We start from the raw sequence: 12,512 nt of genomic DNA, 5'->3' as shown, positions 1-12,512 counted from the left end.
CAGTGGCTGCAGCGGTGGCTTCTTGGGACCAGTTCTGGGCATAATGTTGAGTGTTGCTCCTGATGATCCTGCAAGAATCCAAAATTCTTGTAATAAATCCTTTTTCAGCTAAGGTCCTTCATGAAGTCTCTCCTGTCCACCCCAGTCCACAATGATCCTTCCCACTTTCGACATCAATAGTGAGTCAGATCCAAATTACACACTTGGCGCTTGGCCTGTCTCAGTTATCTTATCATAGGAAAGCCAGACTTCTTAGCCAGACTGTAAAATTCCCCATGGTAGGAACCCTGGCTTTTGCATAATTGTTTCTCAGTAGCTGTCAGGCCATCTTGGTCACGGCATCTCTGGAGGAATGTTTGTTAGTTATCACAGCAGCTCTCTGAGGTAGGCAGAGCAGCTGTCATTATCCTTGTTTGTACAGATGACAAAACTTGCTCGGTGGGGTCAGATGACTCACCTAAGTTCTTGCAGCTGGTTTGCTGCCAAATTGGGACAGTAGCCCAGACTTCCTCACTGCCTATCCCTCATCTCTGCCCTCTATTTCAGGCCCTGCTGTATACATATGATGGTGCCTTAGTTTTTAGGGCTGTTGTAACAAAGTGCCACAAACCAGGTAGCTTACAACAACAGAAACTTATTGTCCCACAGTTTTGGAGGCTGTAAGTAAAATCAAGGTGTCAGCAGGGCCACGCTCCCTCTGAAACCTGTAGGGAAATCCTCGCTTGCCTCTTCCTAAATTCTGGTGGTTTGCCAGCAATCTTTGGTGTTCCTCAGCTTGTAGCTGCATAACTCCAGTCTCTGCCTTTGTCATTGCATGGCTTTCTCCCTCTGTCTCTCTTTCTTCGTATGGCTCTCTGCTTATAAGGACATTAGTTATTGGATTAGGGGTCCACCCTACTCCAGTATGACATCATTTTAACTTAACTAATTACATCTGCAATGACCCTATTCCCAAATAAGTTCATATTTTTTAGTACTGGAGGTTAGGACTTCGACATATCTTTTTGAGGGGGACATATTCAACCCATAACAGATGGTAACCATAAGAGAAGAGAATACCATAGAAACCAAAGACATTGTCTTGTTTCCAAAACTTATTCCAAGGAGGAATTACACTACAGTGGGATAGAAGGTGGGGGAGTCTTTTAGGTATGTATTCCCACTTACTACTTGGTTTGCATATGGACTAACTGGGTTTGGTTGACAAGTGGATGTTATCATGAGTTATAGTGCCACACTTCCTCATAGAATGACTGGATAGCATCAGATGTAAGATAGCACCCCCCTCTTTTTCTAGTAGTTCTCCCCAGCTATCCTGTTTAGAGGGAAATGCTGTGTAATTCTGATGACTAAACAGGATAAGTGATTGTTGCAGTGAGCCTGTCACTCTTTGCCAGAGAACTGCCTTTGATGTCTAAAGTATTGCTTGGGACCTAGATGAGAGAGCCAGTCATACAGTAACAAGCCTAACCAAGGGGATTCAGCTAGCATTTAGGATATGCACCCATTTTTTTTGGTATCACCTCTTTTCCTTTGATGAAACATATGGAAGTTATTAATAAAAAGGAATACAAAATTTTTTAAAAACATGAAAAGGAAATGGCAAAATGAGCTCTGCTCTAGTCCAAAACAAAGGAATAACAATTTCTAATCAGGCCCTTTGTTTAGATCCTGTACAAGAATAGCAATATGATTGGGATTCTTAAATGGCAGTAGCTGAAGTCTCTAATGAAAGCTTGCTAATGACAGAAAATCAAATCACCAAACAAGCCCATCTCCAAATCCAATTTCTCAAGCTGGGAAGGCCATGGGCTTTAGGGTCAGTACTGTCTCTTAATGTGTGACCTTGGGCAAGTGACTTAAATTCTCCGAATTTTTCTATGTATAAAATGAGGATAACTACCCAGCAGGGCTGTGGTAAGGAATGAGTATCTAGCAAAGTGCATAGCACATATAATAGATGCTCCCAGAGACTGAAGCCTCTCTTCTCCCAGGCCTGCCAACATACGCAACACAATCTCTGCCCACTGCCCCACCATTACCTAGTCTTCTCCATCTCATTCTCTTTCTTTCTCTCTCTCTTTCCAAAGTTCCTATTTATAATCTAGTTGAGGAGACATATAAATAGGAAATGACTTGCATTTAATTTTAAAATGCAATCTGTGAAAAATAATGTAGTATACCACTGACTGCTTAGGTGCTAACAAATTTCCCCATTCATTAATTTAACAAACAGTTATTGAGTGACCATCCGTGCCAGACATGGTGCTAGGCATGGGGTAGTCATCGGTAAACAAAACACCTTCCCTCCTTCATGGAGTTCACAGTTTATTGGGGAGATAGTGAAGAAAAAATAAATATATAATTTAAAAATATGTTGAGTGGCTTGGAAAACATGACTGGGTGCAATGACGGAGACTAATGGGAGGGATGAAGGGAGACTTAGTTTAGGAAGGATGGCCTTTCTGAGGTGACATTTAAACTGAAACCTGAGAGACGGCAAGCTAGACATGTAAAGAACAAGAGTAAGGGTCTTCAAGACAGTGGAATCAGCATGTGCAAAGCAGTGAGGCAGTCCGTCCGGAGCTAGAAGTGTTTGAAGAAGAGTGGTTGGGGGCAATGTCAACAAGTTAGAGGGGACACTTGGAACAAAATCTAATTCTTATCATGCCCTCAATGCCCTACCTGCTTGGCCCCTGCCTTCCCCAATTTCATCTTCCACTGTCCTGTCCCTCTTACATACCGGTCTCATCCCCCCTCAGGCCTCTGCTTTTGCTGTTCTTCTCTCTGGAATGCTCTGCCCCAGATCTTTTCATGGCTTCTGGCCCTGTGGTCTGTCAGACTGCTGAACGAATGTCATCTCTGGAGAGAGATGCTAGTTCCTGCCCCTCACTCTCCATCCTCTTTCCTTGGTTTGCTCTCTTCCCATCCCTTATCACTATCAAACATGATTTTGTTGATTTATTTTAGTCCTTTATGCTCTATTCTTTCCCACCAGAATGTAAGTTACACGAGTTTATATTCCTTACTGCTCTGAGCCTAGAACAGCATATAATAGAAACTCAAATAATATTATTTGTTGAATTAACGTTCAATGAAATTAAGCTAGAGAGGTAATGCAAGGTAAAGAGCTGATTAAACTGTGGGAGACAAACAGGGAGGACTTCCTGGAAGAGGTATGTTTTGAATCAAAATAGTAGGGGCGGGGAAGGGCGTGGTGCACAGCTACAAAACAAGCATTTAGTGAATTACTCATTCATCTCCGTCTTCTTCACTAGATTATGAGCTCCTGTAGGGCTGGAGCCGAGATTTATTAATCTTTTCTAGCATCAGCGCCTAGCACAGGGCCTGGCACATAGTAGGTATTAACTACATAGATGTTTGCCGAATAACTGACTGTGGGGTACGTAGAACGGTCTATTAATCTGGCTGAAGCGCAGTTCAGGAAAAGGGAGTAGGACTGGTGACTCCGAGATTCGGCTGCCCAAGCAGCAATCGCGCACAAAACACGACCCTGAAGCACGACCCCCGCAGCCGGGGGACAGCGCCCAACGCGGCTGCGCATTACAGCACCCTTGTCGCAGGGCTGGGGGACGCCGGCGATCTCCGCGCACGCATGCGCACTGTATTCTTCCCGCCTCCACCAAGATGGCGGTGGCCAAGTAGCGAGGGGGCGGAGTGTGGCCGCCGGAAACCCAGCCGCTGCTGGGGGGAGCTGCAGGCGAAGGCCCCGGAGCAGCGGGCCGAGGCTGGCGCGATGCTGTCCCCGGGAATCCTTGTTGGGTACTGGTGAGGAAGGTGAAGCACGGAGTTCCCTTCCCGGGCCCTCGGCGCCCCCTATGTACACCTCCCTGGGCTCGGGGCCGGTCGCCGCTTTGCCCGCTTCTGGACCACCCTCTCCTCTCGGGTCCTGGAGCTCCGGCGGCCGCAGGGGCTGTGTCCCGCAGGAGGGGAAGCGCCCAGGCTGCGTCCGTGCTTCTGGCCACGGGACGAGCGTCTGGCAGGTGAGTGAGGCTGCAAGCATTGGCGTCTCCTCCTCGCCGCTGCTCGGGACCCTAGTGGTGCTCGGCCCGATTGCGGCTCTCTTGTCTCCACGTCCCACCCCGTCCCCGCCCCGCGCCCCCTTGCAGGCCTCCAGTTGGCCCCTGGCTTCGCAAGTCCTCCATTCTCACACAGCGGGTGGGGGTCGTGGGGCCTGCCGCCCTCCGCACCTTTCCTGGCTCCTGAGGAAGCTTCCCCCCGACAAGCGGTCTCTCTGCGTTAGGTGGGTGGGTCGTCGGCCCCTCCTATTTTAGTCGCCTCCTCATCTTCTTCGTTTCCATCCTCTTGTTTCCTTTAGAAGTTTTTAACTGGCAAGATTACCGGATAACCTGGTACATAGAGTTACAAAGAAAAGGCTTGTTATCCAGAGGCCAGTGAATTTTATTCACCTTGATGAGGGAATCAAGTCCCAAGGAGTCCGGGATGGTTTGGGCCCATAGAACTCCTGCATAGTAGAGGAATAGTATGCCTGTGATGGCAAATGATGTTCGTCTAAATTAATCTCTACCTGACTATAGTAAATCTTTAGTCTCTGAACTTTTGAGGCTGGGGGCGGGTAAGTTTTCTAGATCTAGTGAAAGAATTGAGAAGTGTTCGTTTTAAAAAGGAAGGCCTTATGACTGTAAGATCATGTAATGACGCAAGAAAGGAGAAGTGATTTATTCTTTTATTCAATGTGAGCTTAAATTGCCCATTGAAGCTTTAGAATCCCGTATTGTACAAGCCCTTTGTTTTATTTAGAAAGGACTAAAATGGAGAAAAGCTTTTTAAACTAAAACTTTTCAAATTTCTCGGGTTGTCAGTTGTTGCTACTGCTTAACATTCCTTATAGTACTTGGTATTTTCTATAAAATTTAGGCTGTGCCAGTCTCAGTTCTCCCTCCTTTTTTACTGGGACAAGGGGAGTCAGAATTAATGGTTTAAGAAACTGTCCTAAATAATGTAGTACCTTGCCAGAGTTTATAAATGGCATCTGCAGGATCGAAATGGTAGTAGAAGAAGTTGCCATGGCTGGTTCTTCCATCTTTTCTTGTAGTTGGATAATGTGTCAAGAGCCCCAAAACTGTAAAAGTGGGATTATAAATGGTAGTTTGTCCTTTGAGATTGCAAATGGGTGGACCCTTTTAAATTAACATTAAGTTGAGCAATGTCAGTTTGTTTAAGGTATGCTGGATGCTCTCCAAAGTTATTAAAGCACAAACTATCCTTGCCTTGTTGGAAATCTACATTAAAAATCTTTCAGGGGCCGGCCTGGTGGCCTAGCGGTTAAGTTCGCGTCCTCTGCTTCGGTGGCCTGGGGTTCGTTGGTTCGAATCCGGGTGTGGATATATGTACCGCTCATCAAACCATGCTATGGCAGGTTTGCCACATACAGAATAGAGGAAGATGGGCATAGATGTTAGCTCAGGGCCATTCTTCCTTGGCAAAAAGAGGAGGATTGGTGGCAGATGTTAGCTCAGGGCTAATCTTCCTCAAAAAAAATTAATAATATAATAATAAAGATCTTTCACAGATGGCTTATAATTGGCCGCACAGATTTGTTTAATTTTCATTCTACCTCATGACACATACGTTCTCCTTTGCTGTAGACTTTATGACTTATTAATGAATCTCTTAAATTTAGGGAGAGAATTGTTGAGTTTAAGAGAAGGTGTTTTTCTGTTTGATTCTTGTATGAGCTAGTTCCTTCATTTGTTCATTGCTAGCCTTCACTTTTCTACCAACCAAGACTGCATGCTTTTAGAGCTGGTTGTCTCTCAATCCTGTGCTTTTGGCTGAAGGGATAGTAGGACTGCTGAGCCCCAGTCAGTGGCTCACTCCCTCTGGCAAAATAATTTGAAGCATTTTGTCAGAAGACACCGCTGACCATAAACTCGCCTTAAAATCTCTCACTCTTTCACTTTTATGGAAGCTGTTTTTTCTCTCTCATTCTCTCTTTAGGAACCCCTTTTTGTCTTTCTGTTCATCCAACCCATTAGTCTATTGCTGGCTTCATTTGCCTCCCTATGTAACCGGGATCCCATGGTCATCACTTTTTACAAAAGCTCTCGTAGATGCCCTAGAATGCGTTACTTTCTGTAGATTTACCTTTCTATTCCCCAGTCCTGAATAAGCCTCATCACTAACTTTGTCAGTTGACCCCTGAAATCCTAAAGGATGCAAGAGACAGTTATGTAAGGATATTGGTTAGTATTCATATCACTTGGTGCTCTGATCTCTGCTGGGTCTTTGGTGTTGATTATGTTCTTTTTGTCTCATTTCCTAAAGGTTTCTATAGGAAATAACTTGATCTCTTTCTTTCCTGAGAAAAATCTCAACCACCTTCTAGTTCCCTCTTTTCCATCTCAGTGTCATTTCCTTATTTACTCATATCTCAGAGGAAGAAATCTCCTTCCTTTTTTTCAAGAGCAACCCTCTCCAAATGTGTTCATGGTCATCCCTCCCCATCTTTCTTTCTGTAGAACTGTCCATTATCACTCCTTCTTCAGTCTTTCCGTGTCTAGGCTACATACATGCTTATATCTTTAACAGGGCTGCCAAATACAGTGTTATGTGCTGTGCAACAACAAGGAAGCCAGTATGAATCTTGAGCCTGCTGTCCCACTGTATTTTTATTCTTTAAAGACTCATTCTTTCATCCCTGGAGCCTGGTATAGTAGGAAGAACATTGACTCTTGAGCCAGATCTGGATTTGATGTCTATCAAAACCATTTAGTGGCTGTGGCTGCAAGCAAGTTACAACTCAGACCCTATAAAGTAGAGTGTTACACTTACCTTACAAAGTTGAAATTGAAGAAATTTAACACATCTTAAATGTCAGTCCAAGTGTTTGGTACATTATGGAGTTCTTATAAATTATTTTTCCTTTGTACTCTGACTTCCTTTACCATTTCGGCACTGAAATTGTGAGTTTTTAAAAGTCATCTGTGGCCTCCTAATCACCAAATCTAATAGCCTTTCCTCAGTCATCCTTGATTTCCTTGGACCATTTGTGAAATGTACTCTATAGGAATGAAATAATCTGATGTCTTGGTTCTTCTGCATTGTGCTTCCTCATTCTGTTCTCTGAAAGTTTCTTCACTCCTGCACTGTCTCCTGCACTGTCTTCATTTTGTCTTCCCCCTAAACATAGCTGTTCCCTACATCAGTTAGGATGCAAACTGGATTTAAAAACAAAAAGAATGTATTGGTTCATGTAATTGCCAAGTGCAAAGACAGAATTGGCTTAAAAAGTAGTTTTTTTATAGTCTTATGTCATCAGGGCTGAGGTTCTGTTTTTCTGCTATTCTCTCAACTTTGTCCTGTTTGGGCTTCGTGCTCAGACTGGCTTCCCTCCTGGTAAAAAGACAGCTATCAGCAGTGTTCATATTATAGCCTCTTTCATTTACTTCCAAAGGGAGAGAGAGAAGGCTTCTCTTCCCCTAGCCTTTTTGCAAAAGGCCTAAGCTGTACTCTGAATAAACAGAGAAGATCATGCTGCCAAGTCTGCCACAATATCTTTGTCAAGAGAGATAGAATTATTCTAATTGGCCTAGCCAGTGGATGAATCTCATCTAAACTGAGGAGGAGGTGGAATGGATCCTGGGGAGATTACCAGTGCTCTCAAGGGTCTCTCTGCTTTTCACTGTGTTCTCTTGGTGATTGTATCCTTTTTTTAATGACAGAAATCATCATTTCTGTGTGGATGTTTCTCAATTCTGTAACTCTGCTTCTTCAACTGCTTGCTGTATATCACTATCTTAGATGTCCTGCCGTAAGCCTAACTCATACCAAACTGAATCAGTTGGATTTCCATCCACCTACCCTCACCTAGTGTGTTTACATGTGCATGTGTGTACATGTATTTCTCTTCCTCCTGATTTCTGTTTTCTAATCACCTTTCTCTCAGTCTCCTGGTCTTCAAACCTTGCAGTCATCTTGGTTCTTCTCCCACATTCAATCATTTGTCAGATCTTGAATATATCTTATATTGGTTCAGCCCCCAATTACGTAATACCCGACTAACGGATCTTTAAACAGTATCTCACATAAAAAGAAGTCCAGAATTGGAGGGTTCCATAGTTAGTCAATTTAGCTGCACAATGATGTTATTAAGGATCCAGGTGCTTTCCATCTTTATCCTTTGTGTGCTGACCTTTGTGCTCAGGCTTGTCCTCTCATGGTTGCATATTCCTCCTTCTGCTCCATGCATCACATTCTCACACAGCCACCAAAGACAGGAGGAAGTTTGCCCTCACATCTCTTGATTAGGCAAGTAGACCCTTTACAGAAGCCCTATATCACATGTGCATCCTGTTGTGCTCATGCCTTAGTTGCAAGAGGGCAGGGAAAACTAATACTTGACATTTCAGTCTAGGAAGAACTTAGGCAAAAGGCTGAACAGAAGATAATCAACAATGTCAGTGACATACTTCCGTTGTAGTCTATGGGGAAGTAAGTTCAAATAAATAAGAGTTTTCAGATAGTAGTAGCAAACTTAAAGTACTCCTTACTCCAAGAGTTGATATGTATAATAGAATTTTGGTCAAACATTAAATAGTCATAAGTGACTGATTAGAATTGTATTATTATGTAAAATTAGGATATTTGAATGGCATATCCCCAGTTTTTTAAGGTTGATGTTAAGTACGCTTAGGCATACCTGGTAGAGCTGCTGTGAGAAATGGGCACATATAACAACTATTAGGAAATGGATTCTTGGTTCCCCTTGTGGGTGGGAGGCATTTGGATATAGGGGGATCTTTTTGGTTGTCATAGTGATTGTGAGGTCCTACTGATGATTAGTGAGTAGAGGCCAGATACACTAAGTGTCCTGTGATGTCTGCCCACCAAGTAAGAATCATCCCTTCAAAAATGCCAGTAGTGCCTCTACACAAAGCAAATGCTTTGCTTTTTGAAAGAATTCACTGAGGTTCATCTGTATTCTTATATAGCAAGTGACAGAAAACCAAATTCAAACTGCTTGAACAATAAACGGAATGATTAGGTCTTATAGTTAAACTTCAGCTAAGGCTTCGTCCAGCGGCTCCCGTGAAATCATCAAGGACGTGGCTCACTTTCTCTGTGAAACATTCTGCTCTGTCATTCTCCGTGTTTGATTTCATTTTCAGGCCAGCTTATCTCATGGTAGCAAATTACTGTAGCACTTTCAGACTCAATATCCTCAATTTACATATAAAGTAAAATGAAGACTATCTTTTTGTTTGATTTTATGTTTGTTGAGTATCATCACTGCTGAAACCTTCCCTAAATACCTACCCCTAAAAGTTGATTACTTCCCGTCATACTACAACTTTATAATCTATGTAACTTTGTTATATGTCATACTCTATGGGTATTATTTTTCTATGTCTCATGTATTACCTTGTCTTAATTATCTTTGTATTCTTAATGTGTAGGGTACTCCCTGGCTTAGTAGCATACAGTAACTATTTATGGAAAGAATTAATGAATGACATAGACAGGAAGGACGTGGGAAGAGACAGAGAAATATAAGAAGGCCCCATTCCTTCAGTAGTTGTTATTGAACCATGAATTATGTACATTGTACTCCTGCTACCACCAAAGCATGTATTTGTAATTAATAAAGTATGAATTCCTTGGAAACCTTACTGAATTCTTGTAGTGTTTTTGTCATTATTTTCTCAACAAAACTGAAACCAATTGCCATTATTCATTCATTCAGCAAATATTTTTGAGGACCTGCTGTGTGCACATAATATAGCAATAATGGTGAACAAAATAGAGCCTATACTCTCCTCGAACTTAAATGTTAGCGAGGGACACAGTCAATAAACATTATCCATGTGTCCACATGTACACACATATCAGATAGTCAAAAGGCTTTGAAGTAAAATAAAATAGGTTTGGGGGTAAAGAGTAATGGGATGCTACTTGAGATAGATTGGTGAGGGAAGGGCTTTTTGAGAAGCCCTTTGAACTGAGAGACCTGAATGAAGTGATGGAGTAAGCCCTGGAACTATCTGGGGGAAAATATTTAGGTAGGAGCAGCAACTTCTAAGATGAAGTGTGTCTGTCATCTTGAAAGAACAGTAGGGAGGCCAGTGTGACTGAAATAGAGTGAGTGAAGCGGGCAGTGGTCAGAGAGGTGGTAGGACAGGTGGCAGAGGCTAGATCAAGTAGGGTATTGAAGGTCATTTTAAGACTTGATTTTAGTCTGAATGAGATGGAAATCATTGAAAGGTTTTAAGCATAGGAATATCCAGATTTGACTTGGTTTTTGAAAGAATTACTCTGGCTTTGTGTAGACAATTGATTGTAGGAGGCAGGAATGGAAGCAGGAAACCAGTTAGGAAAATCTTACAATAATCTAGGTTGGAAATGTGGTGCTTGGACAAGGTGGTAGTGGTGGAGGAGCAAAGAAGTGGTCAGATTTGTGCTATATTTAGAAAGCATTCAGAATTTATTGATGGATTGGATGTGGAGTGTGAGGGAAAGAGAAGTAAAGGATGACTCCAAGTTTTTTGACATGAGCAACTAGGTGAAAGGTGGTACATTTTACTGAGATGGGGTCTATGGGGCAGTGGTAGGGGGTTGGTGGGAAGTGGGTTTGGAGATTTAAGTCAGTTTTGTTTTGGATATGGCTATGTTTGAGGTACCTATGAGGTACTCAAGTGGAGACATTGAATAGGCATATATATTAGGAGTTTAAGGGAGAGGTGGAGCTAGCTAGAGGTATACATTTGGAAATTATCGGTGTATAGATGATATTTAGGACTACAGGACCAGATGAGATCACGTGGGAAGTGCAAAAGGATTTATGAAACATTTTGATATTAAAAATGGTTTCTTATATCGAAGATTGGAAGCCATTATTTGGGACAATAATAGTTATAGCATTCAGAGTATGGAGAGGTTAGTTAGTAATTCTCTGAGAAAGAGATGGGACTTGACAGGATAAAAAAGGCTTTTTCCTTTTTCCATGCCACGCACAATGCCTGACATTTAGTAAGCATTCTGCAAGTGTGGTGAATGAACAAGAAGCACTCAGGCTGGGGAACAGCTTGAGCAGAGGTATGGCAGCAGCCAAAGTGGGAGTGTTTTAAAAGAAAGTCAGAGAACTAGAGAAGATAGTTTGTGCTGGTGAAGTAGTGAAAAGTAGGATTGGGTTAGTCTATTCAAGGTTTTAAATGCTAAAACAACAGTTATATTTAGTCCTATGATTAATGATTTTCAACTCTATTTCTATTGTTAGCACAGTGCCTCTAGTTTCCATCTTCTAATAGATGCTCAGTAAATATTGAATAAGTGAATATGGAATTCCCAGCGTGTAAGATTTACCTCTACCGTATTCTCTCCGGCGTATTAAAGTATACTAGAATGCAAACTACCTTAAGTGACATAGGGATAACCTTATGTTTGCTTCAATTTATTATTATTTCTAATAATAAGCATTAAAAACATTTATACTTTATTATTGATATCAAGTTACTTGAGACATACCTCACAACTGGCCAGAAGATACCGGGGCATGGGGCTGGCCCCATGGCTGAGTGGTGAGGGTCGTGCGCTCCACTTCGGTGGCCCAGGGTTTCACCAGTTCAAATCCTGGGCACGGACATGGCACCGCTCATCCAGCCCTACTGAGGCGGCGTCCCACATGCCACAACTAGAAGGACCCACAACTAAAAAAAAGCAAAATACACAACTATGTACCAGGGGGCTTTGGGAGAAAAAGGAAAAATAAAATCTTTAAAAAAAAAAAAAAAAGAAAATACTCGGGTATTGGAAACACTGGGTTGAAAAATGGCTGCTCAAGAAAGTGAGGAGCCCTAACAATCTTTAGAGCTAGCAGTTACTTTGTTTTTATAGGAATGACTACTGTGTGCCTGTTTATAGATCATTTTCTTATTTAGGTGTCAAGGAGCAAAACTAGAGATGATATGTCTTTGGAGATCTAATTATCCTTTAAAAGTTATATCATTTAAAATACTAAATATAATTAGAAATGATCTCTATTTGAAATAATTAGCATATCATAGACTTACACAATTTAAATGTTAGAAAATAATTTACCTGGATAAAATCATACTGAGACAAAAACGAATTGAAATTTTAAAGTTACATTTTGAAGTATTTTTTTATATTTAGGATACTTCAGGTTTGTCGTTATTTTCTTCTATTTTTGTAGTATACCCCATTATTAAAGTTTTAAATAGTCGTTGAAGAAAATTTAGGAAATGCAATAAAAAGTACAGATAACATCCATAAACTCATCATATAGACAAAACCAGTGTAGTTTTTGTCTTGCCCCGCCACTCCCTCCCTCTCATTTCTGTGCCTAGAACTTATTTCCCCCTTTAGTCACATTATAAGTGTAAGTGTGTGTGTACCTCTAATTTTTTTTAACATTAGGTTATATACATTTCTTAGAATATTTTGTAAATCTTATTTTTATTGACCGTATAATCCATTGAAAGAATTTTTTCAATTGAGGTCATAATAGTTTA

The 12,512-nt window shown here is 41.6% G+C and overlaps 1 protein-coding gene across 8 annotated transcripts in view; it reads left to right on the top strand.

Annotated features, from left to right (window-relative positions):
• Positions 1-3,278: 3,278 nt before the first annotated feature.
• The window catches only part of APC (APC regulator of WNT signaling pathway), a 116,597-nt gene continuing 107,363 nt past the window's right edge, over positions 3,279-12,512 (top strand). For 4 of the 8 annotated variants that reach the window (XM_014730331.3, XM_014730330.3, XM_014730328.3 and 1 more), the window contains exon 1: positions 3,279-4,004. In XM_014730331.3, the coding sequence (XP_014585817.1) occupies positions 3,840-4,004 (165 nt within the window). In that variant the 5' untranslated portion in view covers positions 3,279-3,839. The remainder of the gene's footprint in view (positions 4,005-12,512) is intronic. The other 4 variants (XM_005599508.4, XM_070232727.1, XM_014730325.3 and 1 more) reach the window with 2 other exon arrangements.

The sequence above is a fragment of the Equus caballus genome, chromosome 14 (genome assembly GCF_041296265.1).
Source record: "Equus caballus isolate H_3958 breed thoroughbred chromosome 14, TB-T2T, whole genome shotgun sequence".
Taxonomy (NCBI): domain Eukaryota; kingdom Metazoa; phylum Chordata; class Mammalia; order Perissodactyla; family Equidae; genus Equus; species Equus caballus.
Note: the sequence above shows the minus strand (reverse complement) of the source record. Positions and strands in the feature narration are given on the sequence as shown.